Below are 26,628 nucleotides of genomic sequence, written 5' to 3'. Positions count from 1 at the left end.
CTTAAAAAGGTTTAATGAGGTACTTTGCTTTACATGGAGAGGGAGTCTGTTCCACAAAAGGGGGATTCTCTGGGACTCGCATCTGTCCTGCCAAGTCCTGTTGATGTCACAAACCAGGTTAAGGTCTCGAGTGTGGGTTACTTGAGTGGAGCTTGACTTGCGGATATGCAGCAGTTCCATCAGGGTAGGTTCTGAGATTGCTTTGTATGCCAGACAGAGGTCACCTCTGAGGAGTTTGTAGGAGACTGAGTAGAGGGCTTTTAGCCTATCTGTGTAGGGTAGATGTTTCAGGCACTGGATTCTCCAGGTGAGCAATCTCTGTAGTCTCTCCCGGTGCTGCATGTGATTTGTGAGGTGCATGCCAAAAGGGGCATTATATTCAATAATTGGTCTTATAAGTGAAGAGTACAGGGATGTTATGACCACCTTGCCCCTGGATGAGATACCGTTGCTAATGAGGTGGGCTATGTAGAAAGCTTTCCATACAGGTGAGGCAATATGGTGGTCAAAAGTCAGTTTGCTATCAACCTGAGTTCCCGAGTCCCTCACAACTGATTGTGCGCTTAATGCCTTATCAGTGAGATAATTTGTGGGGATGTCATTCTCCCCAAAAGGGATGATGCATTTCTTGTCATTCATCCTAGACCTAGCAGACCTTTTTGGTTAGCACTTGATTTCTGTATGGCTTGACTTATCTTCTTGAGGAGAGCACAAATGATGCGAGCATTAGGAAGGCAGCAGCGACGCAGTCTGTGTCTCAATGACCATTTGTCATCCTTTGCCAGTCTGGAACTGTGTTCCAGGATGCACACAAGTACCTTGAAGTAAGGAACATGAAGAATTTCAATCCATATGTGTGCAATTTGCTAGTTGATAACTCTAGAGCATATTTAGATAGTTTCCATTATTTTAAGGAAGTTTTAATGTACTTCGGCTTTTCAGTCCTAGGTAGTATTGAAGCAGTTGCACTTGCAAAAACTTTTGGGTAAAGCCTACTTCCCTACCCTAGGAAACAGATGAGCTAATGGCTGAGATCGGGCAGAATTTCTGAGTGGAAGCACTGTTTCAGAAATGCACTTTATACCACTCTAAACACTTCAAGCACTTGGGAATGCATGTAAAAGTAGTACAAACAGTCCTCCTTTGTGAACAGGCAATCTGTGTGCAATGTGATCAGTGTATTTCTGTCTCTTGATAAAAATACATCAGCTTCTCTGTGTTAAGACTGCTAGCTCTCATACATGAGAAGTTTGAAAACTTTGCTTGTGCAAGCTACAGTATCATTGCCATGGACCGCGATATAATGCTGGTGTTTATCTTCTACAGCAAGTTTTCCCTTCCGAAATGTGTTGGACATGGATCAGAAAACTACTAATGTTCATTGTAGGAATCACTGCTGCAGTATCATCCATGCTAGATTGGAATCTAGCTAGCCATGCATCTCCATGTATGTCATGGGCCTACTCTGTCTCTATTTTGTGCCAGGTCATGAGATGACGGTTCTTGAGTTACTGTCTTGTCTTTTTTAATTGCCATACCTTTATTCAAAGGTGTGTGGCTATTTGACAAAGAGCCCATGTGCTGCAAAAGCCCAGCACGTTGGGTATCTCTGAGGTGCTCCATCTAACCTGTTCTTTAAATCAGTTGTTAACGAGGAGGAAAACTTCCTTGCCTGTTTCACAAAATTGTTCCCCCCCCCCCCCAGAATATCGAGTAATTGATGAGGAATCCTTGTAATCTCTGTCCATTCCGTAGGAGGTCTCCTTTTGGACATTTGAAATGCTGTCTGATGGATGTCTTGGTCTCCAAGAAGAGGGGTCCTGAACTTCTGGGCATAGACAAAGCTCCAACCCTATGGCCATCGATCTTCTAGAGCAGCGGATTGTACCGAATAGCTGTTAATGAGCTTCATCCTGTAACCCAAAGATTTGATGTTGTTTTTTTCAGTCCATTCTGCAAAGGATGGGCCTCTAAACTGACTTTGACCACTTTCAAGCTTTTGGATCTGGTGCTTAGGCTCCTCCCCTTACCCCATAATCTCTGGTGTTAACCAAAATACCTTGGATCTCATTTGATACCACAAGTGGAGGATGGATCTGTGGGTGCTTGGGAACTAAGCTTGATAGATCTTTGTATTTTCTTGTTCTGTTTTTTGACTAGTTGTACATATTTGATTTTACATGTGTATATGTATATAAAGCTATACAAATTATACATTTATTCTGTAATGCTTCAGCTGGAGTAGTTCATTTTTCTATTCATAGCTAAAATGGTTCCTTTTATTCTTTACTCATGTCTTAACCCTTTTTTCTCTTTTTTTTTTTTTTTTTTTTTTTTTTTTTGACGTTGACATTGATTTTTTTGTAAAGTTCATGCCCTTTTAGTAGTTATCACCTGTAGCTTTGCTATTTCTTTCTTTTTTCCTCTTCAGCATCTTGCATAAACCATCTGGTTTTAAAAAGTGTGCCTTTTCTGACAGGATCCCCAACCTGGATACCCATGACAAATGCTTTTTTTCTCTGAGCCCTTCACATCTGGACATGACTTGTTCCATCTGTGAAGGTTTTGGCCAGCGTGGCATAGTTGAGAGAAGGAACAAACTAAGGACTTCTCCCAACCTGTGCTGTAGAAAGCACACTTTCTAGTTGCTCAAAACATCACCTCTCTTATCCTCACAAAAAAATCCACTGAAAACCAAAGGAAAAAACTAAGGAGAAAGAAAAAGCCTAAGAAAAGAAGCCCAAATCCTCAGGGAAAAGGTCTCCAGATCATTCTTCCTCAAATTTGTCAAAATTACCAAAATCCTCTAAGCCAGTGCAGTTCTCTGCTCAGATTCTTATCTGATCAAACATTCCAGGTTTACTCCAGAGCCTGCATCACGTATGCTCTTTTCTCCAATCCTGCAAGAGAAAAGTACCATCACTCCACACCTCCCTCTGCAGCTTCATCTTTCCAGTCAACCAGGTGTTCCAGGAGGCTACCCAAAGCAGGCATGGATCACATGAGATTTCTTTGGATCTCGATCCAGTTGTGGATCTTCCCAGATGTTCATGTTCCACTGTTGCAGTCCTTACAAAATGGGTTATCCGGCTCCCGGTAGCCCACAATCAGCCAGAATACCAAAGTCCTTGGTATAGGACGTTGGCTGCCTTCGGCCGTAAACCTGTCATCAGGACGTCTGGTATAAAGGAAGGCAGCCGACACCATTTCCTCAGTCTTTCTTGCCATGGAGCCCAAAGCAGAAGGAATTCACGAGTGCCAGTCGGCCGATTACCTTCTTTTGTATTCCGACATCGTACTTCAGTTGAAGACATCCTCCGCTAAATACCCTGTTGGGGACCCCTTTTTCTTGCTTTAACAAATGTCAGAGAAAGTTAATAACTGTCTTGCATGTGGAAAACGGATTCCGCAATGTGATTTTCATTCTTACTGTATCACTTGTTTAGGTCTTGAGCACGACATCCCTAATTGTAATCTCTGTGCTTCTTTCAATCTGCGTACCATACGCCATAGAACTAAAATTTTATATAAGCATTTAGGAGTTTGGCCTAAGTTTGTCATATGGCGTCTTCTGGTCTCCCAACCTCCGATGTTCCTAAGAAGTGCAAGGATAAACACCGTGACAGGCCTAGGGTCAGGTTGGCAGACAATGTTCCCGTTAAGTTGGTCGTTGGCCCAGTGGTATTCAGTGAGGCACTTTTGCAGCCCCTGCAGTCTGCGGATGTTCCGCTGCAGGCCTCTGCTGAGACCCTTTCGGAGTCCTCCATGCCGCAGGCTTCCACTTCGTCTTCTGTTCCTCTGCCAGGCGCCACCTCCAATGGGTCCAAGCTGCTAAGCAGGCACCAGCTTCTGAGGCCTCTTTTCTTCACCCTGAAACAAGACCCAGACTGATGACCTCTGTTCAGGCTACCACTGTGGCTAGGCCTCCCGAGTCCCTTCCGCTTTCTAGCAGACCTTCCAGATGCAAATTTGCTCAAAAGCAGGCGCTGGCCTCCCTTCAAATTCCTCAGTCACAGATTAAAATGGCTAGTGATCTTTTGACTCTTATCCGAGGCTCTCAACCTCCTCCTAAGAGGGCTAGAGATTTGTCTCCTGAAGTTTTGTCTGCCTTAGGTTCTGATGTTTCCAGCAATTCTGCTGATGAAGAGAAAGACTCTCAAGTTTATTCTGGTTTTGAGGCTTCTGACGCAGAAGAATCTATCCCTTCTGTCTCTCCTCCAGAAGATTTTTCTTTTGGAGATGCTCTGAATACTCTTGGAGAGCATTTCAAGTGGGAAAGTCAGGACTATCCTCAGTCTAAGAAAAGGACTAGGGAGTTCTTGGATTTACCACAGTATAAGCCTCTGGCTATCCCTCCGGTGTTGGAAGTAGTTGATGTTTTCATGGAGAATTCTTTGACACCTAATTCTGTTCCTCCTGCTCTCAGGAAACCTGACCGGTATTCTAGAATTCCTGATTCTCATCACTTTCTTTTCAGGAATCCTACTGCTGATCCAGAAACTATTTCTCAGGGCCCTAAAGGGTGTTAAGGTCACAGTTGCAAAAAATCCTCTTCCCTCTGACAGAGAATCTAGGGCTTTGGACAGGTGGGGTAAAAAGGTTTATACCTCTGCCACCCATGCTATTAGGTCTGTTAATTGCCTTTTTCATCTGCTTAAGTTTCAACAGCATACTTTGGAGGCTATTGAGGCTAGAATTGCTAGTGTTTCTTCCCTGGCGGAGAGTAAGGACATGCAAGATTTATTAAATTCTGCCACTCTTGTCACTAAACATTCTCTACACTGTGCTTTTGACAATTTGGAAGCTTCTTGTAGGGCTGCAGCCACTGGATCTGTCATTAGAAGACATGCTTTGCTCAGGGAACAGCCCCTTTCTGAGCCTGTTAAATCTAAGTTACTGAATGTACCTTTGCATAAGGACAATCTTTTTGCTAACAAAGCAGAAGAGGTGTTGAAAAAATTGGAGGATAAAGCCAAATCTATGCAAACTGTTAAAGATTTTCTGCAAGTTCAGCCTCCTCATTTTAGTAGGCATTACCCTTCTAAGAATTGGACATTTCCTGATCCCAGTAAACAAGGACGCACTAGGTCTAGGAGTTATAGGTAGTCTAGGGGACAGACCTCTACTCCTCTTAAGACTAAACAATGGCATGCTTCCTCTTCAAAATCTGTGTTCTAAGCAACCTTCCCAAAGTAAGCATTCTCTCTGACTCAGCCCTCCCCCTGCCTACCCTTGCTGGCCCAGGGTTGCCTTTGGGAGGAAGGTTGGCCAATTTTGCAGACGTTTGGCCCACCATCACAGACGACAAATGGGTACTCAAAATAGTATCCCAGGGCTACAAGTTTTCTTTTCACACTTTCCCTGTTCACCAAGGATACCCAGATATTCCCCCAAATCAAAGGGCAGAAGCAGAAAATCAAATTTGTTCCTTGCTGAACCTGGGAGCAATAGAGCCAGTTCCTGTACTTCAGTTAGGCCAAGGTTTCTACTCAAGACTTGTCCTGATTCCCAAAAAACGGGGCACCTGGCGCTCTACTCTTGGTTTGTCCATACTGAACACCTTTCTGGTAATTCCCAAATTCGAAATGCTCACTCTTCAGCACTTAGGTTCATAGGTTCGTACTAGGCTATCTGCCCTAGGGCATTTATAAGCATAGCCAGAGTGTGTGTGGCTTTCACCACCCCTTAGGATGAGAATACTACGCCCTTTTAGGGTTTAGTTTACTGTGCCTCTGTCTAGTAGTGAGACAGAGATGACCCCCCGGGGTAAACCTACGATCTCCCATCCACTCGTCAAGATTTCTCTTGAATAGAATCAGTGAGGGGCTCTGCCTAACATGGACTGGGATTCTGTTCCAGAGTGTAGGGAGCCTCTGGGTTATGAATCTGTCCCTCCAGCACATCCTATTTATTTCTGTGTTGAGGTTTAAGTCTCTTGTTCTTGTGGCTCTGATGGATTTGGATTTTCTGAGGTGGAACATGTCCATTAATTCCGGATTGGACATGGCCTTGTACGTCAGGCACAGATCACCTCTGAGTAGGCGGTATGTGAGTGAATAGAGCTGGAGTTTTTTCAGTCGGGCAGCATATGACATGTTTAAGACCCTTTAATCCTCTTGGTGAGGAACTTTTGGGGTCTTTCCAACTGTTGCAGGTGTCGGGTGAGATACATCCCAAATGGGGCATTGTACTCAATCATTGGCCTGATAAGAGAAGAGTACAGGGGCACAATGACCTCTCTTGATCTAGATGTGAAACCCTTCATGATAAGGTGGGCAATATAGAAGGTCTTCCTAACCACTTTGGCAATGTGAGTGTCAAATGAGAGGTTTCTGTCAACCTGGGTCCCTAAGTCCCTGATTACCTCTTCCGTACTTAATGGATTTCCACCTATGTGGTAATTTGTCGGTACCTTGTTTTTCCCAAAGGGTATGAATATACATTTTTTGGCGTTCAGCTTAAGGCCATGGCTCTGGCACCAATTATCCGTTTCTATGAGGCCTCTCTGAGGGATGTTTGTGTCCACTGGAGTATCAATTATGGTGCCCAGTTTGCAGTCATCTGCGAACTTTGTCAGCCACAATCCTCCTATGTTTGCCTGTACCTCGGAAAAATAAATGCCGAACAAGAGGGGTCCCAGGACTGATCCCTGTGGAACACCGCTTGTGACTGGCTTAGAGTCTGACATAGCTCCAGCAATTCTGACCCTGTGGGTTCTGTCCTTGAGCCAGTTTGCAACCCATCTTGTGACATATGGGTTTACATTTAAGCTGGTGAGTTTGTCTATGATGCCCGAGTGGGGTATTGTGTCAAAGGCTTTTGCAAGGTCAAGGTAGGCTGTGTGAACTGCCTTACCCTCATCAATGGCCTTAGTGACTGTTTCAAAAAAGTCGACCAAGTTCAAAAGGCAGGATCTGCCCTTGACAAAGCCAAATTGGGTAGGATCCAATGTCTGTAGGTCCCCAATGTCTTTGTTTATGAGTTCCATAATGATCCTCTCCATAGCTTTGCAGACCAGGCTCGTCAAGCTTATGGGGCAGTAATTTCCAGGGTCTGTAGAAGCACCGCCTTTGTGAAGTGGGACCACTGTTGCCGTATGCCACTCTTTGGGTACGTATCCTGTAGTAAGGCTAAGATTAAACAGCAGCCTTATGTGTGGGTTTAGTTCCTCCTGGAGTTCATGTAGCACACAGCCCGGGACACCATCCGGTCCCATTGATGCTGTGTTTTTAGCTTTAGAGAGGGCGGCTCTCACCTGGGCATCTGAGATGTTAGGGAGGCTACACTCTGCTGGGATAGTTATTTCTCCTTTTGGGGGGGGGAGGAGAAATTTGCACTGAACCTGTCTGCCAGAATGTTGGCAATGTCAGTGGGTTCAGTGTATTTTGTGTCATTTTGGACTAACTCTGAGCATATCTGGGAGTTTCCACCCAGGTTTCTAACACAGCTAAAGAAGGCCTTGTGATTGTCTTTTGTGTCTTTTGCGATTTTTCTCTCAGTTGGCCTTGGATGATTTTATGAGTGATCGTAGTTTTTTGCTAGTACTGATCAGAGATGCCTTCCCTTTTAGGGATTTTGCTCTGTCATGTAGTAGCTTCCTCCTCCTGTTGTAAAGTTTGTTTATGGCTGGGGTCCACCAGACCGGCGCCTGCCTTTGGGGAATGGGTCTTGGTTTTATTTGGGATTGCATGATCCATGCATTCTTGAAGGTGCCCATAGAAGGCATTTGCAAAGGATTCAGCAGTGTGGGTTGTGGTTTCCACTGGCCCAGGGGCCTTGAAGGATACCACTTCAGTCTTAAGAAGTGTGAAGTTGGCTTTTGAGAAGTTCTTCACTGTGGTCTTTTGTGCAGGGGTGGGGGATGTGGATTTCCAGTGAGATTAATTTATGGTCTGATCTTACCAAAGAGGGATATACTTCCGGTGTGGAGCATTTTGTCCCCATGTTTGTGATGATCAGTTCTAGTATATTGTCTCCTCTTGTGGGAATGGTGACTAGTTGTTCCATTGCATTTGAGTTTATGAATTCTAGGAACCTTTGGGCTAGGGTGTTGGGGCTTGAGTAATGTTCCCAGTCTATGTTTGGGTAGTTGAAGTCTCCCAAAATGATGGTATTTGGAGAGACATTCATACCCTCCAGTGTCTTCAGGAAGGCTGTGTGGGGTTCCTGAGTTTGAGAGGGTGGTCTGTAGCATGCTACAAACTGTAAGGCAGTTTTGCCTGTGGTTAGTTGCACCTGTATAGTCTCCGATGCTTCGTGCATTGCCACTAACCTGGAGGTGTGGGTATCTTTGATGAAAATGGATACTCCCCCTCCTTTTGTGGGTCGGTCCAAGTTTTGGGGCCGGAAAGTATGATATGAGGTAAAACCTGATAGTGCTGGGGTGCTCTCAGGAGCCTTGAACCAGGTTTCACTCACTGCACAGACATCAATGTTCTCCATACTGAGGAGGGCTTCGAGGGCGTGCATCTTGAGGTTTAGACTTCTGGCATTGAGCAGCATTACCCTTAGTTTTTTTCCACTTGTGTTTTCTAGGGAGGTAGGTTTGTCATTTGAGCCTTGCTTAAAAAAGGCACTATGGGGGTGGCAAGAGCCTTGGCCAATATCCGGAAGCCCAGGGGTGACAGGTGCAAGCCATCCCTTGCGAAGCAGCGTGGCTTGTCAAGCATGTCATCCCAAGCAGACAGACATTGGATCCCCTTAGAATGACACCAGTAATTAAGCCAATTGTTAAAACTGATCATTTTGTCTTTGTACTGTGGCATCATTCTTGGTGAGGGTAAGATGCTGCTCAGGGTCAGGGTCATACCGGCCTGGGCTACATAATCAGAGAGCTCCTCTATGTCTCTTTTCATGTAGTCCAGGGAGGTACGTCTCGGGTCGTTCACACCGGCATGTACAATGGCTGAGTCATATTTGTACTTTCTGTGGAGTGACCTGAGTGCTTGTGTTATGTGGTGGATTCTAGCTCCAGACAGGCAGCTTACTGTGACCTTTTCCTTGTTCATTCTGGTGAGCAGGACGTCAGTGTGTCTGACTATGGAGTCACCTATTACAAGTGTGTCTGGCATGTTTTTTGGCCTTAAGGGGCTGTGACTGTTTAGCACACTGACTTTGTGAACTAGGTGTTGCATGTGCATTGTCTTGAGGTGGTGGTTGCTTGGGTGTCTGCTTTGGAGGCCTCTGTTTTGGTAGATTTTTAATCAGCGCCTCAGAGTATGTTTTTGTGTGTTTATGTGTTTGGTTTGCAGTTGTGATAGTTCTATGTGAGACTGGGTTTGTGGTGTGCGTGGTTACCTTCTCCTCCTGACTGGTCTTGCCAGTACTGAATTGAGAGAGCTCAGCCTCCAGTTTGGCTATATAGTTGCATCTCTCGCATATATTTGTATTTGTTGGGAGGAGGAGAGGGTTGTCTGTGTACATGAGGCAATTGTAACATTGCCTCAAGATTCCCAGATTCACCAGCTGAACAGGAGAGGATGCCAGCAACTGACCCTTCGACATGCTAGAAATAGTGAAAAAGATTGCTGTGTAACTGAGTCAGAAAGGACCTATAGGGAAATGGGTACTCAACAGAATTTAGGTGAATGAAGTACTTTCTTTTGTTTGAGTGCTTTACCTGTATAAAAAAATGCTTTAGGAGCATGTGCTGAGCTTTTCAGATAGAGTATAGGCTGTTTAGATTGCAAGTAGAACAGTTCTAAGGGAAAAATTGAAGCGCAGACTTGGCGGAGCTAGAAAAAGTTTAACCGGCGCTGCGCTATGCGCACGACCGCGCAAAGCCGTGCAAACACGGATTTTAAGCAGTGACCTACAAAAGAGCTAGGAATGGTCCCAAACAACCAATTACTACAGCTTCTTGTGCTGAGGCCACTTCCCCCAAGGACAGGTAGGCTGCTCAAGGCTCCCCACTCCCACTGGTGAGCAAAGAAACTTCCTTCTATCCAAGTAAGGTAATGGACAACACAGGAACTACACCACAGCCCAGAATACAGCAATGCCTGTATACTGGTCTAAACTAGTCGAGGAAGGCGGGAAAACGAGGATTATTTTTTTGTTTTTTTTTGTAGAAACACACAGAAAATGCAGAGACAGTGATAAATTAGTTACACAGGCTAGCACACTTTAGTGGGCAGCCTCCACAGTTAAATTAAACAAACAAACAAGCAAACTTTCGATCAAATTCGACTAAATGTAACTTTTAGTGCAGATTTTAAAATAAATGCAGTAATCAGTTAACAAACAGTTCAGGCTAGTTCAAAGTAAGCTACAGAAGCTATTTCCAGTGGAAAAAAAAGCAAAGATACTTAAATCCAGAAGGTAGTCGCTTTTTCGAGTTCCTTGCTGCTAGGACCACTCCGTAAACCCACGTGGAGCTTGTCTGAGCAGTATGAAATAATATTCTGTTCAAATGTTATATACTTGCTGATTACTTGCATAGCCAAGCCAATTGCTGTTCCAAAGGTGAGAATCAAACCTTGTACTTTGTGCTTGTAAGGCAAGCACCTTACCCATTACCCCAGCCCCATTTTTTTTTTTTTTTTTTGCTGCCAATGCTGGCCAAGGATGCCTGGCTGGTGACTTTGGATCTCAAAGAAGATTATCTGCACATCCCAATACGGGAAAGTTGCAGGCAGTACCTTCGTTTCAGAGCTGGAAAGTGACACTACCAATTCTCTGCACTGCCATTTGGCTTATCTACTGCTCCCAGAGTTTTTACAAAATGCCTGGTTCCGGTCATTGCTTTTTGCAGGCAGAGAAACATTCAAATTTACCCTTACTTGGACGATTGTCTCATTCAAGCAAACTCTCCAGAACAGCTTCTAAAGGATTTAGACTTTGTAAAGAACCCTCTCACTTCTTTGGGCTACACTCTCAATGAAAGGAAGTCAAGATTGGTAGTACCCACCAGGGAGATTGTATTCCTGGGAGCGAGTCTGAACACACCTGCCCAGATGGTATTCCTCCCTCAAGAGAAACAAATGCACCTTTCGACTTACTTCAAGGATTTGGCAAGTATGACCCATCTGTCTGCAAGGCAATTCCTGCAAGCCCTGAGATTCTTGGCTTCATGTATTCTGATGATTCCATATGCCAAACTGCATATGAGGAAAATACAGTGGTACCTCAAGAACCTTTGCTGTCAACGCACACAGGATTTAGACTCAATACTTCCTCTGATTCCCTGTCTGCAGACAAAGTTTCTTTGGTGGGCGACAGCCTGTTCACAGAACAAAGGCCTGCCTTTTCGACCTTCTGCAAGCATGACTCTCACCACAGATGCCTCGGACTTTGCTTGGGGAGCACATCTAGATGGCAGATGCATACAGGGGACTTGGAGCAACTAACAGCTTCACCTGCACATAAATCTGAAGGAATTGATAGCAGTCCAGCAGGCCTTGCTGGCTTTCAAGCATCTTCTCTCTCCTGGAACTCTTCTAGTCAGGACAAACAACACCACAGTCATGTGGTATATCAACAAGCAGGGAGGGACTCACTCTTACCCCCTGTGCAGACAAAGCATGATTCTATGGTCCACTGCAGCTTCCATGAGCCTATGTTTGATAGCTCGGTTTCTTCCAGGAAGGCACAACACCTTGGCAGATCGATTGAGCAGGCAGGTCCTGGATCCTCACGAGTGGCAACTGAACAAGATCATCTTCTATCGCATCATTCAGCGTTTGGGTACTCCCCATGTGGAGCTCTTCTCATCTCTGAACAACCATCTTCTTCCAACCTTTTACACCATGCAGACATCACGACAAAGCCTTGGAGAGTGGATGCTCTGTCCTTCCCCTGGACACAACTTTCAGTTTATGCCTGCCTTCCTCTGCCTCTTCTTCCCAGAATGCTGTTAAAGATGAGGGACGAAAAACCATGGGCCATTATCATAGCTCCAGACTGGCCCAGACAGCATTGGTATCTACTGCTTCAGTCTTGCCCAGTCTCAGCCTTGGCATCTTCCCCTGATACCACATCTCTTGGTTCAGGAAGAAGGAACGTTTCTACATCCTCATCTTCAGAGACTGCATTTGGTGGCCTGGCTCATAATATAAATCTATCCCTACAGGTGCTTGAGGTTCTTCGGGAGGCCTAACACTAGGAAATCTTACGCAGATAAATGGAAAAGATTCTGTATTTGGATGCAGGCTAGAGGGGAAGACTCTTCCCCAACTGCCTCTTCCCCTCATTCTTGATTACCTAGCAGGCTTGCTTAATTGTGGACTTTCCTTTTTCTTCAATCAAGATTCATGCTTCAGCGATATCTGCTTATTGTTTCTTTGAACAACCCATCTTCTCACATCCCTTGGTGAAGCAGTTCCTCAGGGGGGCTAGCAATTTAAAACCTCCCAGAAGGGCACCTACTCCTGCTTGGGATCTTAATTTTGTGCTTGAAAAACTTACTCTGCCTCCTTTTGAACCAGCTGCCTCAGCAGATTTAAAGTTTCTTTCCTAGAAAACTGCTTTTCTCTTGGCTATTACTTCAGCTAGAAGAGTTTCTGAGCTGCAGGCCTTAATGGCAGTAGAGCCTTTTATCGTCTTCCATGTGGATAGGGTTTCTCTTTGAACCAGTCCTTCTTTTATGCCTAAGGTGGTTTCTAGCTTGACTCTTAACCAATCTATCCACCTGTCTACCTTCTTTCCTAAACCTCAGAATAGAGGGGAAAGACTACTGCACTTCCTTGATGTGCATAGACAGCTTAGATTTTACCTGGACAGGACTAAAACCTTTCGGAAGTCTGATCAGTTGTTGGTCAGTTTTGCATCTGGAGCTCGGGGCAAAGCTATTTCTAAATGGACCATTTCTAAATGGGTTGCCCATTGTATCCCCTTTTGTTACTTACAACATGGCAAGGTTCCTCCACAGAGTATTAGGACCCATTCTATTAGAGCAGCTTCCACCTCCGCAGCTTTTTTGAGAGGTGTACCTACTAAGGACATCCTGGAAGTGGCTACTTGGACTTCTGTTCACACTTTCAAGAAGCATTACAATTTACTTTTGTTTTCTAAGTCCAGGGCTGGTTTTGCCACAGCAGTGTTGCAGGGCATTCTTGCCAACTCTCAGTCAGTAGGTATTCCTCCTCCCTTTTTCTTTGGGCTTTGGGAATCAACTCATTTTGTGAGGACTGCAACAGTGAAACACAATGAAAATAGTACAGTTGCATACACGTACCATAAATGTAGGTGTTTGAGTGAATTCACTGTTGCAGTCCTGCCCCCCCCCTCCATCCCCCTTTTTTCCCTAAGGCACAGACTAGCTCTTTATTTTGTGGATGGTATGTTTCCAGGGATTTTCTTTTCCTGGTCTAGCCTTCTTTGGGGGCTCCTGACAGTTATGACAAGAAAAACTGAGGAAATGGCGTCAGCTGCCTTCCTTTGTCAGGTTTACGGCTGAAGGCAGCCGACGTCACATACCAAGGACTTTGATATTCTGGCCGACTGTGGGCTACCAGGAGCCAGATAACCAATTTTGTAAGGACTGCAACAGTGAATTCACTCTAACATCTACATTTATGGTAAGTGTATACAACTATACTTTCTAGCCTCCACCAGAACAGAAGAAGAACTTAATCTCCACACTCTGTAGCTACTCCTCCAATCTGACCTTTCAGATTGGGGTCATTGGATCTGACTTCCACTTGAGCCAAGTCTGCTTTGGGTCCTAGGCTTAGATCTTTGATCCCAATGACTTATTTGATTCAGTCAGCTCTGGCCACTTTGAGCGGTCTGAATGTTTATGCAGAATGGTTGGCATAGACTTTAACAGGGTAGGTTTGAGTCAAAGATGCTCTATCATTCCTCCTCTTTGGGGCTTCGGCATTACATAGTTCTACTCGGTCATCAGCCTTGGATCCTAGCTTTGTGGCATCTCTGGTTAAGCCTCCCTTCTGGGGCTTTAACTCCTTGGACCGGTCTCAAGCTCAGCAGTTGAGGCTTTCAAGGGAGTACTGTCTTATTCCAGACAGAGGTCTTTCACTTCGTACTCTGATCCATCCCTCCCCAGAGGAGGGTTTGGATACTACTACTCTTGTCCAGTTGGGAAAGCCAGTTGCCAAAAATCTCACACCAACTCCTAAGAGCAGACCACATCAGCTTCTGAATTCTCACTAAAGTATCTCACTGAGGAGGTACTCAAGAAGCACACATGCAAAGAAGGATTTGAATTCTCCTCAAGAATCTGATTTTGAAGAAGGTTCTCCCAGAGCTCCCCTTGAGAACTTGTCATTTGAAGAAATCCTCAAACTACTTAAACAGAAAGGGGGAGTGTCTTCCCAGACGCTTTCAACAGATGAGCCTTATTTAGTGAGGCAGTTTGCCTCTTGCCCATGTACATCTCTGGTTGTCCTGTCTGTGGATGAGATGATAGACCTGATTTCCACACAGGATTGGAAGGAGCCAGACACAGCTAAATCTATTCCTAAGAAACCAGACACATTTGTAATTACCCCTAAAGATCGCCCCCATTGGAGCAAGGACCTAACCATAGATTCTATAGTGGTGGCAGCAGCCACCAATAATAAAACTAGCAGAAGAGAGTTCCTCATTCCACCCATCGAACAGAGAGTCTGGTGCATTGGACAGGTTTGGGAAATTAGTCTACTTTTTATCTACTATCTCTATGAACTTTAAAAGTACTTGGCACATGTTGCACCCTTTCAGAGAGAAATTTTACCAAAGCAATCGCCAAATCAGTCCCATGGACCATGCTGGCAGATCGAATCCATTGCTGCACAGTTGGCTACCCTTCAATCTTTGTCCAGTATTTCTCTGCACCTTATCTCCAGTGCTACAAAGGGAGCATCAAGAGAAGTTGGCACATGCATATCTATTAGGAGACTTCCTTGGATGAGGCTCTGCAACTTTTTGGAACATTTAAGGATGTCCTTTTTGAATATCCCCTATGATGGATCAACACTTTTTTGTCCCAAAGTGAGGGTTGCAGTGTAGGAAGTGAAAAGGAGGGCAATTCCCCATCTGCTGTAGGACTCAAATTATCTACTCCTCAAAGGACATTTTCTAGGAATCAGAAAGGAGGCAAGAAAATTGGGTCCTTGCAGTTATGAATGTTTTCACTGTCCATGTCTGGATACTGAGCCCCCCATGGCAGAAGGGGGAACTTTTTTTTTTTAATAGGCAATACCTTAGGAGCTGTGGTGGTCCACAGGATTAAAGCTTTAGTGGTCCCTTCTCTGAGAAACCTTTTCAAGGCTCCAGAGCACTTGCCTGACTGCTACACTGTAAAGGCAGTTTAGGGACAAGTATCCCTGCATCTAATAACCTGGACATCCAGCAGCCAGGGCAAATGGGTCCATAGGATAATAACCATTGGCTACTTCACTCCTTTTTTGAGGCTGAAGGAATGGTATGAGGGCTTCCTGACATTCCACCTCAAAAGGAAACTGCAGCTTCAGAAATGAAGTCTCTAATCAGTTCTCATTCAAGAGTTCCCACCAGGTCAAAGAGGATTCAAAATGTGCTCAATATTCTTTAGTGCCAAAGAAAAACCAAGACTTTGGACCATTTCTAAACCCAAGTTAAACAGTTTTGTAAAGAAAATGAAAATCGGCATGGTCATTATGCAGTCTCCTTCCTTTCTGCGAGGAAACTACTAGATGTGCTTGATCTTCAGGATAAATACTATGACATAAAGATGGACAGACACCTGAGGAAGCATCTTCACTTCCAGCTGCGAGTCAGTCATTTTCATTTCAGAGCTCTGCCCTTTGGTCTCACCATATATACCCTCTTAGGTGTTTTACCAAGTGTATGGCAGTAGCTGCAGCTCATCTCCAACTGCAAAGGTTCCAAGTGTTCCTTACTTAGACAGCTGGCTTTTTATTGCTTCTACCAGAGATCTACAAATCCAGTCCAGGGACTCCTTGTTCCACCTCTACCAGACTAACTGTAATGCCCAGGTCTGAACAAAGTCCAAACTTTTGTCCAGCTCAGTCCTTAGAATTCATAGGAGCCCAGTTTGACACTACTTCAAACTGTAATACTTCCCCAAACAACACTTGCAACCATTTGCCATAAAGCTTTTAATAGTCCTGTCCTTCCAGAAGCCACTGGCAAGAATGATTGATTCTTTGTCTCTTGGCATCTGTGGCAACATCAGGTACCTTGGTTCCCCTAGTTAGGTACTTCACATGAGTTCTACAGTTGACTCTTGCAGTCCAGTGGTCGATAAGACAGCAACCCATGTCCTTGAAAGAATCTCTGCAGATCACATATCCGATGGTGGTTGGAGTCACCACATGTCTCACAAGGATGGTCTTTCAACCTTCCTCCCCTCCCTCAACCCACAGTGACCACAGACTCTTCTTACTTGGGATGTGAGGATCACCTGGGTAAGATGGTCCAAGGCACATGATCTTGGTCAGATACCAGACTTCACAGTGTATTGGAGGGTAAGAATTGACCTCCTTTTAAGACATGCTTCCCATAGATGTTGTATCAGTTCAAACAGACATGCCAGTTGTCTGGTACATCAGCAAACCAGGAGGAACCCTGTCTTGCCCGTTATGTCAAAAGGCCATGAGAGTGTGGCAGTGGGTGATAGCTTACTATCAAAATGTTGAAGGCAAAAAACATTTTTTGCCATCAGAACAACAAATGCAAATCCCAAAAATGAAAACAAAATCTAGCCTAAAGGGCGAATGTCGTAAACATGACATTCGACATTTGACATGTCATACTTCCGGTTTCGAAAGTCCGTATGTCCTTTTATGTTTTAGCAGAGGGGCCTCCCTTCATCTCCCACATCCACTGCAAATTATATATACCAACTCAAGAGATCGCACTGCAGTGAGGAAAGGGGCAAGTTCCCTGATCCTCACTGTACTGCAATCTCCGTTCACAATGCCAAACTTAAAATGACAATCAAGCTTGTATGTTCATTATTATGCTGTCATGTTATTCCAATTCTGCATTGTGCAACTTTGAAAACTGCCTTTTGCCCACACAATTTTTGCACTCGAGCCTTCGAAATTTTGATTGTAAGCCATGGGTGATATCTTCCCTCCACTTTCTAGTGGGAGTGCATATCCTGGGTAAGTCCAGTGTGCTAGGGGACAATTTGAGCAATTTGTCCTTTCTTATGGGTAGCCCATCAGTCCAGCAGTTACAGATCAGATTTTCAGATGTTGGATCCAGCTTTACTGCAGTCTGTTTGCATCTCCCTTCAACACCAAGTTCTTCACTCTGATCCCCTGGAGGGGAGTCGCTGAGGGATGCTGTGTTGCCGTGTGCCACAGTTGACCCCCCAGGACTCCTTTTAACCCCATTCATCTGATACCAAAGTTTTTACAGAGAGCATTGGCAAGAAACATCAGTCATCCTTGTAGCCCCTTATTGGCCTAGACAAGTTTGGTTTCCCTTCCTTTGTCCTTATCTAGTGCACCCTCCCTGGGTGTTGTGATATGTTCCAGATCTATTTTCCTCACCCAGACATTTATTCTTTCATTTTGACCACGTGGTTTCTCCAGTTGCAGTAATGGTTAGACAGTCCAGGTTTTCATTCCTACTTCACAAAAACTTTCTTACACTTAACTTACAGAAGTAAATGGAAATTATTCTCCGTCTGTGCAGTTGAGATCTTGATCCTTTTTCAGCCCTGCTCACAACAATCTTAGATTTCTTATCAGACCTTTTCCAAAATGTAGCCAGCTATTCAGCTATCAAATTACAATTAAATGCCATATCATTCTTTCTCATTGGAGAGAATCACATGCCCATTGCAACCTTAAGACAATCGAAAGCCTTTCTTAGAGGAAGTTTTCTATTATGACCTCCACTTAGACACCCAGTTCCTCCTTGGGATATTACTATTTTACTGCAAGCCCTAACTAGTCCTTTTTTTGAGCCAGCTGTCAAAAACATTTTAAAGTTCTTGTCCTAGAAAACTCTTCCTAGTTGCTGTTACTTCTGCTAGGAAGATTTCTGAGCTCCATGCCTTGTCTGAAAAAAACCCTATAACTGTTTTTTCAAAGAGAGTGAGTCTGAGAACCAATCCTTTTCTTTCAAAGGTGGTTTCTGAATCCTTTTATCAACCAATCCATAAATCCACCTGTGCTTTTTCCCAAATTTTCATACATAGGTGAGTACACATTACACTTGCTAGGTGTTTACCACCAGTTAAGGTTCTGTTAACATTGGACCAGGGCCGTCAAAAATTGATTAGTTTTCTCCCTTACTCCTCTGTCAAAATGGGTAAACCAGAGTATCCAAGGTTACACTCTCCCATTGGTTGTCTTAGTGCATTTCCTGTGTTTATAAGCAGATGGGGCTGTTCACCCAAAAGCCCATTGTGCTAGATTAGTTGCTTCATCGATAGCATTCATTACCGGGGTACCTCTTGATGACATTTATGTAGCTGGCTCCTGGTCCAAGGTTCACATATTTATTTCACATTATAAATTGGACATTCAGTCCAGATCAAGAGCCTCCTTCAGTTCAGCTGTGCTCGAGAATATCCCTTCATAAGACCACCCAAGTGTTACTATTGCTGGGGACACTCTCCCATATGTTGAGGAACAGACTGAAAAAACGACATTGGATTTGAAAGTTATGTACTCAGCATAATGATAGATCTGTGTGTTGCCTGTTTGTGGCCTTCCTGAGCTCCCCACCCAACTTCCTCCTCCTGTGTGTTTTTATAGCATTTGATCTTCTGGTTCTTTTTCTCTGATCTGGCTTTGGCTCCTAGAGGTTACTTTACTTTATCAAGACCTGTTTTTTCAACTGTTGTTTTTTCCTTACCTCTGTCTGACTCTGTATCTCATGCCCTTTTCCTAGAGGCAATCTCAGTCTGAGGTATTTTTATTAACATCTGGGGTTGAGTAAGGGAATTAACTGGTGTGCACCGGACCCAAAAGCTTGAAAGTTGCCAAAGTCAAATCAGACTTTGATCCAAAGCCCATACATCGAGGAACACAGATCTATTCTTCTGTTAAGTAAATTTCATTTTTATTCCCTCAGCTGCCTTTCGTCTGTTGTCTGACTCGCAGTGAGTCAGTTAACTAGGTGGTGCTCCTGAGCTGTAGTTGAAGTGGCTCCCTGTGAATTAGTCCACTAACCCAGTAAACAAATGAATAAACTAATAAAACAGTTACTCCCATCTTGCAGAAGACCTGTTTCTATAACCAGATTCAAACAGCTGCATTTGTTTAGATGGATAAAGCCCTGACTTATAATCAGGTGACTCAAATTCATTTAGCATCTTGAACCTGCTAGAGCTGGTGTGGAGGAAGAGGAGTGATTGGGTATTTGTCTGCTTGTCTCTTTCCTAAGGCAAGGTGTGGGGACATGCTGGGGATGTGACCATTTCACAAGCCTTGGTGGCAATAGAGAGGCAGTGATGCAGAGTTTATTCTGCAGTAATAGGGGAAAGCTAAAGAAATGTCGTCATGTAGATAGGAGTGTAAAAACGAAATGTCACCATGTAGATGGGGCATTTGTTTCATGATGCCAGTGAATGTACCCTTAGGTGATTTAAGCCCAGCATGTTTGTGGACGCTAGAACATGGGACATGGCATTTCGTTTGATATCAAGAAACCTCCCCCTGCAAGCCATAGTATGATGGCTCCTCATCTGGCCCCGTTCCTCTTGGTTAGTAGACATCAGACTCTTAACCAGAGAACTTGCACACAATATTGGAAGGCAGTAGGAGAACCAGGGGTCAGCTGCAGCAGTGAATAAAAAAAATCTCTGCAACCTGATTCTCGGACATAATACCCGCCATCCCAAGCAAATCCAACCATTTTTTTTTTTACATTATGGAAGAAAAATGCAGATGTTCTTCATCTCACATTGCTGCAGTCCTTACACTTGGGTAGTCCGCTGTCCTCGGTCGGCCCAAATATCAAAGTATAAGGCTGACGTCGGTCAAGGCGCTTAAGACTAACATCAGGACGTCGGGGTACAAATGCGCATGACCGACGTCATATCCTCAGTCTTTTTTGCCGCATGGTCCGATGCAGAAGCAGCGTTGCAAGTGCCGTTCGGCGTTCTGAAATTTTTCGAATTCGGAGTTTCAGACAGAGTCAAAGTTGGCTAAGTACCCCGTTGGGGAATATTTTAGTTTTTTCTTGCCTCAGTGGTTTACCGGATGTCAGAAAAAGTGAATAACTGTATTTCTTGTGGGAAACAGATACCGCATAGAGATTATCATACTTTGTGTATTCCTTGTTTGGGGCCTGAGCACGACGTTGTTGGGTGTCGCTTTTGTGCTAGGTTTAATAAGCGCACTATTAAGCGAAGGTTAGATTGTGCCAGGTTGGTCTTCGGGAAGCGGTGCAATTACAATATGCCGTCGGATGCTCCGACGCCCGCTTCTTCGAAGAAGCGCAAAGACAAAGCAACTAAACCCAGGCAGGAAGAGTCGTCCATACCGGACGCCGGTTCTTTAGAGGCGTCAGTGGAACCGGTGGTTCCACCGGAGGCTTCTCTGGAGTCCCAGGGGGAGACTTTGATATTGCAGGATGTGGCCTCTCAGGAGGCAGGTCAGGCTGAAGGGGCTTCTCAGGTTACTGTTCTCCCCTCCCTTCCTAGGGGGGTTAGGCCCTCTCCTTCTGTTTCCAAGGCTTCTCCCAGAGGCAGGCCAGGTTTAGCTTCTGTTGGTGTCACTCCTAGTTCTTCAGGATCTGTGCCCAAGAAGCACATGCTCAAAATGGCAGAAGATTTAATTACTTTGATTAGAGGTTCTTTGCCCCCTCCTGATAAGAGGCCTAGGGTGGAACCAGAGTTGGGGAGTTTTGAGCAGGTTTCGGATGTTTCAGAGTCTTCGGCTGAAGACTTGCAGGAGTATTCTCCTTATTCTGATTCTGATGTGGATGATTCTACTCCTTCTGCTTCTCCTCCAGAGGATTTTTCTTTTTCAGAGACTCTTCATTCTATGAGGGAACATTTTAAGTGGGAAGGTCAGGACTTCTCTGATTCCAGGAAAAGGCTTAGGGAATTTTTGCTTTTACCCCAGCATAGGCCTTTGGCTATACCACCTGTTCTGGATGTTGTGGAAGATGTGTTTGCAGAGGCTTCCCTTAATCCTGATTCTTTGCCTCCTGCTCCTGTTAAACCGGACAGGTATTACAGGGTGCCTGAAGCTCATAAATATCTGTATAAGAGTCCTAGGGCGGACCCAGAAACAGTTAGTCAGGGACCTAAGGGTGTCAAGGCCTCTGTGGTAAAAAATCCGGTTCCTCCAGATAAAGAGGCCAGAGCTTTGGATAGATGGGGAAAGAAAGTCTATACTTCTTCCACCGTAGCTATGAGGGCTTTGAATTGCCAGTTTCACATGTTGAAATATCAAAACTATCTTCTTTCTCAATTGAAGTCTAAGGTGGATGCTCTGGCGGAAGGCATTGAGTGTAAAGAATTACAAGATTTAGTACATGTTTCTGAACAGGTGGGTAAGCATTCTTTACAATGTGGATTTGATGCTGTACAGGCCTCGTCTAGGGTGGCTGCCACTGGGTCAGTTCTTCGCAGGCACGCCTGGCTGAGGGATCAGAACTTATCTGACAATGTTAAGACAAGGATTTTAGATGCTCCTTTACAGTCTGATGTATTGTTTGGTTCACCTGTGGAGGCAGTTTTAAAGAAAATGGAAGACAAGGCTAAGTCTATGCAGACTGTTAAAGATTTTTTGCAAGTTCAGCCTCCGAAGTTTAGTAGGAATTGGCCTGCTTAAGGGGTGGACGTACCCTTCTTATGATTCACAGTCTAGGGGAAGATCTAGACGTGGTAGGGTAGAGCTCAGGGCTCTTTCAGACCTAGAACAGGGAGTTCACCTGCACAGTCTTCGGGTGAGGGCAGGGGCCAGTCCTTTCGTAAACAGGCCCAATGACCTACCTTTTCAGCTGCCAGAGCCTTCTTGTCTGGCAGCACCTTTGGGAGGAAGGTTGGCACTCTTCAAAGAAAATTGGAGTTTAATTACCCAGGACAGATGGGTATTGGATATTATACACCAAGGTTACAGGTTTTATTTCCATACCTTGCCTCCTTTCAAAGGCATGCCAGACGTTCCTCCTCAGCAAAGAATAGAGGCTCACAAACAAATTTCTCTGCTGCTGCAAATAGGGGCCATACAGTCGGTCCCTCTGCCAGAAGTAGGCCTAGGATTTTATTCTCGCCTGTTCCTAGTACCAAAGAAAGGGAACACGTGGAGACCAATTTTGGATTTATCTATCCTCAACACTTATCTGGACATTCCCAAGTTCAAAATGTTGACGTTACAACAGCTTTTACCTCTGCTGGGCAAAGATCACTGGATGGTGACTCTGGATCTCAAGGAAGCTTACCTTCATGTTCCTATCAGGCTAAGTTGCAGGAAGTATCTGCGTTTTCGAGCTGGGACTTCTCATTATCAGTTCTCTGCATTGCCCTTTGGCTTATCTACTGCCCAGAGTGTTCACAAAGGTTCTGGCTCCAGTGATAGCTTTCTTCAGGCTAAAAGGAATACAGATCTATCCTTATTTGGACGATTGCCTGATTCTGGCCAAGGGAAGGGACGAGCTTCTTCATCATTTGCAATATGTGATAGCAGTGCTAAGATGCCTGGGGTATTCTGTGAACGAAATAAAGTCCAGTCTAGTACCCTCTCAAGACATGTGCTTTCTGGGTGTGAGACTGAGTACAGCATCCCAGATGGCCTTTTTGACCCCGGACAAACAAAATAATCTTTCCCTTTACTTCCATCAATTGTCTCATCAGTCCAGGCTGACTGCAAGGACAGTCCTTCAAGCCTTGGGGTTCATGGCATCTTGTATTCTGGTGCTTCCCAATGCCAAACTGCATATGAGGAAGCTACAATGGTATCTCAAAAATGTATGGACACAGCACTGCCAAGATATGGACACTGTCATTCAGATAATACCTTGCATTCAAAAGGAATTTTGTGGTGGGCTCAGGAATGTCACCTAAACAAGGGACTCTCTGTGACCCGGCCAGAGGCGAGTCAGATTCTAACGACAGATGCCTCAGACAAAGCTTGGGAGCTCATCTAAATGGAAAGTGGATACAAGACACGTGGCCTGCCAGACTACAACATCTACATATCAACTTGAAGGAGATGTTAGCAGTCCAATATGCATTAATAGCTTTCAAGGATTTACTTCTTCCGGGGCAGGTGTTGGTTCTAACAGACAACACAACTGTCATGTGGTACATCAACAAGCAAGGGGGAACACATTCTTATCCTCTATGCAGGCAAGCAATGATTTTGTGGGAGACTGCTCTCAGTTTACAGCTCAATCTTCAGGCAAGGTTTCTGCCGGGAGCACAGAACTCCTTAGCAGATGTGTTGAGCAGACGAATTATGGATCCCCACGAGTGGAAATTGGATCCTCATGTATTTCAGAAATTGACAGTGTCATGGGGAACTCCAGACATAGATCTGTTCGCTTCTCCACTAAACTACCAGCTGCCAAAGTTTTGCACAAAAGGTTTCATCCCACAGCTTGGAAAGTGGATGCTCTTTCTTTCAATTGGAGCAATCTTCATGTGTATGCCTTTCCACCTCTGCCTCTCCTCCCAAAGGTACTCCTAAAGGTCAGACAGGACAAGCCAAAGATGATTCTAATAGCTCCAGATTGGCCTCGACAGCACTGGTACCCATTACTGAGAAGTCTGGTTGGAGCCTCCATGGCCTTTGCCTTCGATTCCACACCTGCTGTCTCAAGAGAACAGTCATTTACTCAATGTCAAACTTCACTCTCTTCACCTAACAGCCTGGCATATTCTGTTTTAAACCCTGGAGGGTCTCAGCTTCCTCAGCAAGTTTTGAATGTTATTTTGGAGGCCAGAAGGCCTAGTACAAGGAAAGTATACGCAGATAAATGGAAGAGATTTTTATTTTGGAGTGCAGCAAAGGAATTTGATGTTGCTAAGCCTAATTTAAGTGTGGCTCTTCAATATCTTGCTGAGTTACTGGACAAAGGTTTGTCCTTCTCTTCTATTAAGATTCATGCTGCAGCAATTTCTGCTCACTATGACTGTGATCCACCATTGTTTTCTCATCCTTTGTTTAAGCAATTCCTTAGAGGGGCAAAGAATATAAGACCCCAGCAGAGCTCCTACTCCTGCTTGGGATCTCAATTTTGTGTTGGAGAAACTCACTCTACAACCTTTTGAGCCTGCAGCTACTGCCGAGTTGAAATATTTATCATGGAAGACTGCTTTTTTGTTGGCCATTACCTCTGTGAGAAGGGTTTCTGAATTACAGGCCCTTATGGCAGTTGAGCCTTTCTTAATTTTCCATAAGGATAGGGTATCTTTACGTACTAATCCTTCCTTTATGCCTAAGGTGGTTTCTAGTGTGGCTTTAAACCAAACTATTCATTTGCCTACTTTTTATGCAAACCCCAAAATAAAGGGGAAAAGATTTTGCACACCTTGGATATACACAGGCAGTTGCGATATTATTTGAGCAGAACTAAAGGGTTCAGGCAGTCTCAGCAGTTGTTTGTTTCTTTTGCTTTGGGTTCTCAGGGCAAGCCTGTGTCAAAACAAACTATTTCTAAGTGGATTGGGTTTTGTATTGCTTTCTGTTATTCCCATCATGGTAAGGAGATTCCAGCTGGGATTAGGCCTCATTCCACTAGAGCTACTGCCACTTCTACAGCTTTTTAAGGGGTGGCAACTAAAGATATTTTGGAGGCAGCTACTTGGAGTTCAGTGCATACTTTCTCTAAGCATTACCACCTTCCACTTTACTCTAAATCTAGGGCTGGGTTTGCCACTGCTATTTTACAGGGCATTTTGGCAGCTCCTACTACTTTATAGTTTTGCCATCCTCCCTTACCTCTGCTTTGGTATTCTACCCAAGTGTAAGGACTGCAGCAATGTGAGATGAAGAACATAGTACAGTTTTGTACCTACCATAAATGTAGATGTTCGAAGATCCACATTGCTGCAGTCCAATTTACCCTCCCTCCTTCCCCTCTGTTGTTAGAGGCGGTTGTGTGGTTTGGGTTGTAAATATTGTACATATTGTATATATTGTTCATATGATTAGTGCAAGGGTGGTTAGTTGTTTTTTGCTGTCCTTTGGTTTTGACCTTTCTGTTTAGGGTCTTCTGACATCTGGGGCAAGAAAAGACTGAGGATATGACGTCGGTCATGCGCATTTGTACCCTGACGTCCTGATGTCAGTCTTAAGCGCCTTGACCGACGTCAGCCTTATACTTTGATATTCGGGCCGACCGAGGACAGCGGACTACCCAAGTGTAAGGACTGCAGCAATGTGGATCTTCGAGCATCTACATTTATGGTAGGTACAAAACTGTACTTTTTTCTTAATCAATTTGCTGACCCTGTGGTTATTGATCATTTCACATGACTGAATGGGTAGCCGATCAGGAAACTATTCCTTGTTGCTGCAATAGACTCTGCTGCATTGGATGATTTTACCCCAAAAGTAATTTTACTTGTGCACGTTTTCTAATTTAGCTTGTCAAATTATTGTAGTAGGAGTTTTCAGAAGGGTGTAAAGGCCAACAATGGAAATGCAATATACGAGTCTTGTTGCTTGCAAACTGGAAGAATTTTGTCCTTAACTTTCATTCTTAATATTTGATATGTAAAAAAAAAAAAAAAATGCACCTTAGATTTATTTCCTGATGGTCTTGTTTGTCTTACCAACATACCTGACCTGATAATGTCTCTTTCTCTTTGTTCCTTCAGGAAAATGTTGTGCAAGGTGATGTGGTCGAGTTCCAGATTGATTGATTTTTTTTTTTTTCTGAAGCATATGAAAGCCTGTTCTGTGGAAAATTCGAATGGAAAAAGATGACTTAAAATGGAAGTTATTTCTACTAGAACTGGTACTGCACTGTGTCTACAAAGCAATGTTTTACACCACTTGCGACACTACAGATGGACAATACTGAATAGCTTTAATCAAGCATTTTTTAACAGCAATTCGGTTTCCTATTTATTTGTACATACCTCTGGGGGAAAAAGCGTATTTGTGTTCACTTGAGGCCAGTAATGTGAATATTTCCACATGTGGAAAGAGCTTTTGTGGAACAAACTAACAATCTTTGATATACAGAGGTTTCTGAAAGTATCTCCTATGGAGCCAACTACACATTTAGTAGAGTTTTTGTACAAAGCAAAGGTTTGTGTAGATTTGAGCAATATGACAATTGAACCAGCAGGAACTTAATGCACTTTTAAAATCACATACCCATAGCTGCTATTAGCTGAATCTGTTGAGCAGGACAGCAGCCAGACTTTTGCCAAGAGAAAGATCTTTAATCCTGCTATTCAGGTAATTGTGTATATTTGTGATTATCCATTGCTGTCCCTTTTTATTCACTTGAGTTTGCATAACAGCTCAGTCATTTCTATCCCCATGTGCTCCATTATTTAGCAGCGAAATTTGGTGATTCACCTGCACTCCTGATGATATGGCAGCTACACTAAACTGGTTAGGAAATGTCTGATCTGTTGAGAGTATGTCCATCATCTGTAATGAGCAATACTGATACTGCAGTCATAAGGACTTCTGGGCAGGTCAGCCTTCCCCAGACAGGCAGAATCCCACACTTTCCTATTAAGCACTAGCATGTACATGAAGCCAGAATTGTACTCTTCCCCCATTATGCAGTATGCATGTTACATTCTCC

The 26,628-nt window shown here is 44.2% G+C and overlaps 1 protein-coding gene across 1 annotated transcript in view; it reads left to right on the top strand.

Moving 5' to 3' along the window:
* The window catches only part of BCL2L12 (BCL2 like 12), a 96,489-nt gene extending 70,438 nt beyond the window's left edge, over window positions 1-26,051 (top strand). The window contains exon 4 of the mRNA XM_044082077.1: window positions 25,682-26,051. Within this exon, the coding sequence (XP_043938012.1) occupies window positions 25,682-25,726 (45 nt within the window). The 3' untranslated portion in view covers window positions 25,727-26,051. The remainder of the gene's footprint in view (window positions 1-25,681) is intronic.
* Window positions 26,052-26,628: the final 577 nt, after the last annotated feature.

This window comes from Protopterus annectens, chromosome 9.part0 (genome assembly GCF_019279795.1).
Source record: "Protopterus annectens isolate FY-2018-M chromosome 9.part0, PAN1.0, whole genome shotgun sequence".
Lineage (NCBI taxonomy): Eukaryota > Metazoa > Chordata > Ceratodontiformes > Protopteridae > Protopterus > Protopterus annectens.
The sequence above is the reverse complement of the archived record's forward strand: the minus strand, read 5'-3'. Positions and strand labels throughout refer to the sequence as shown.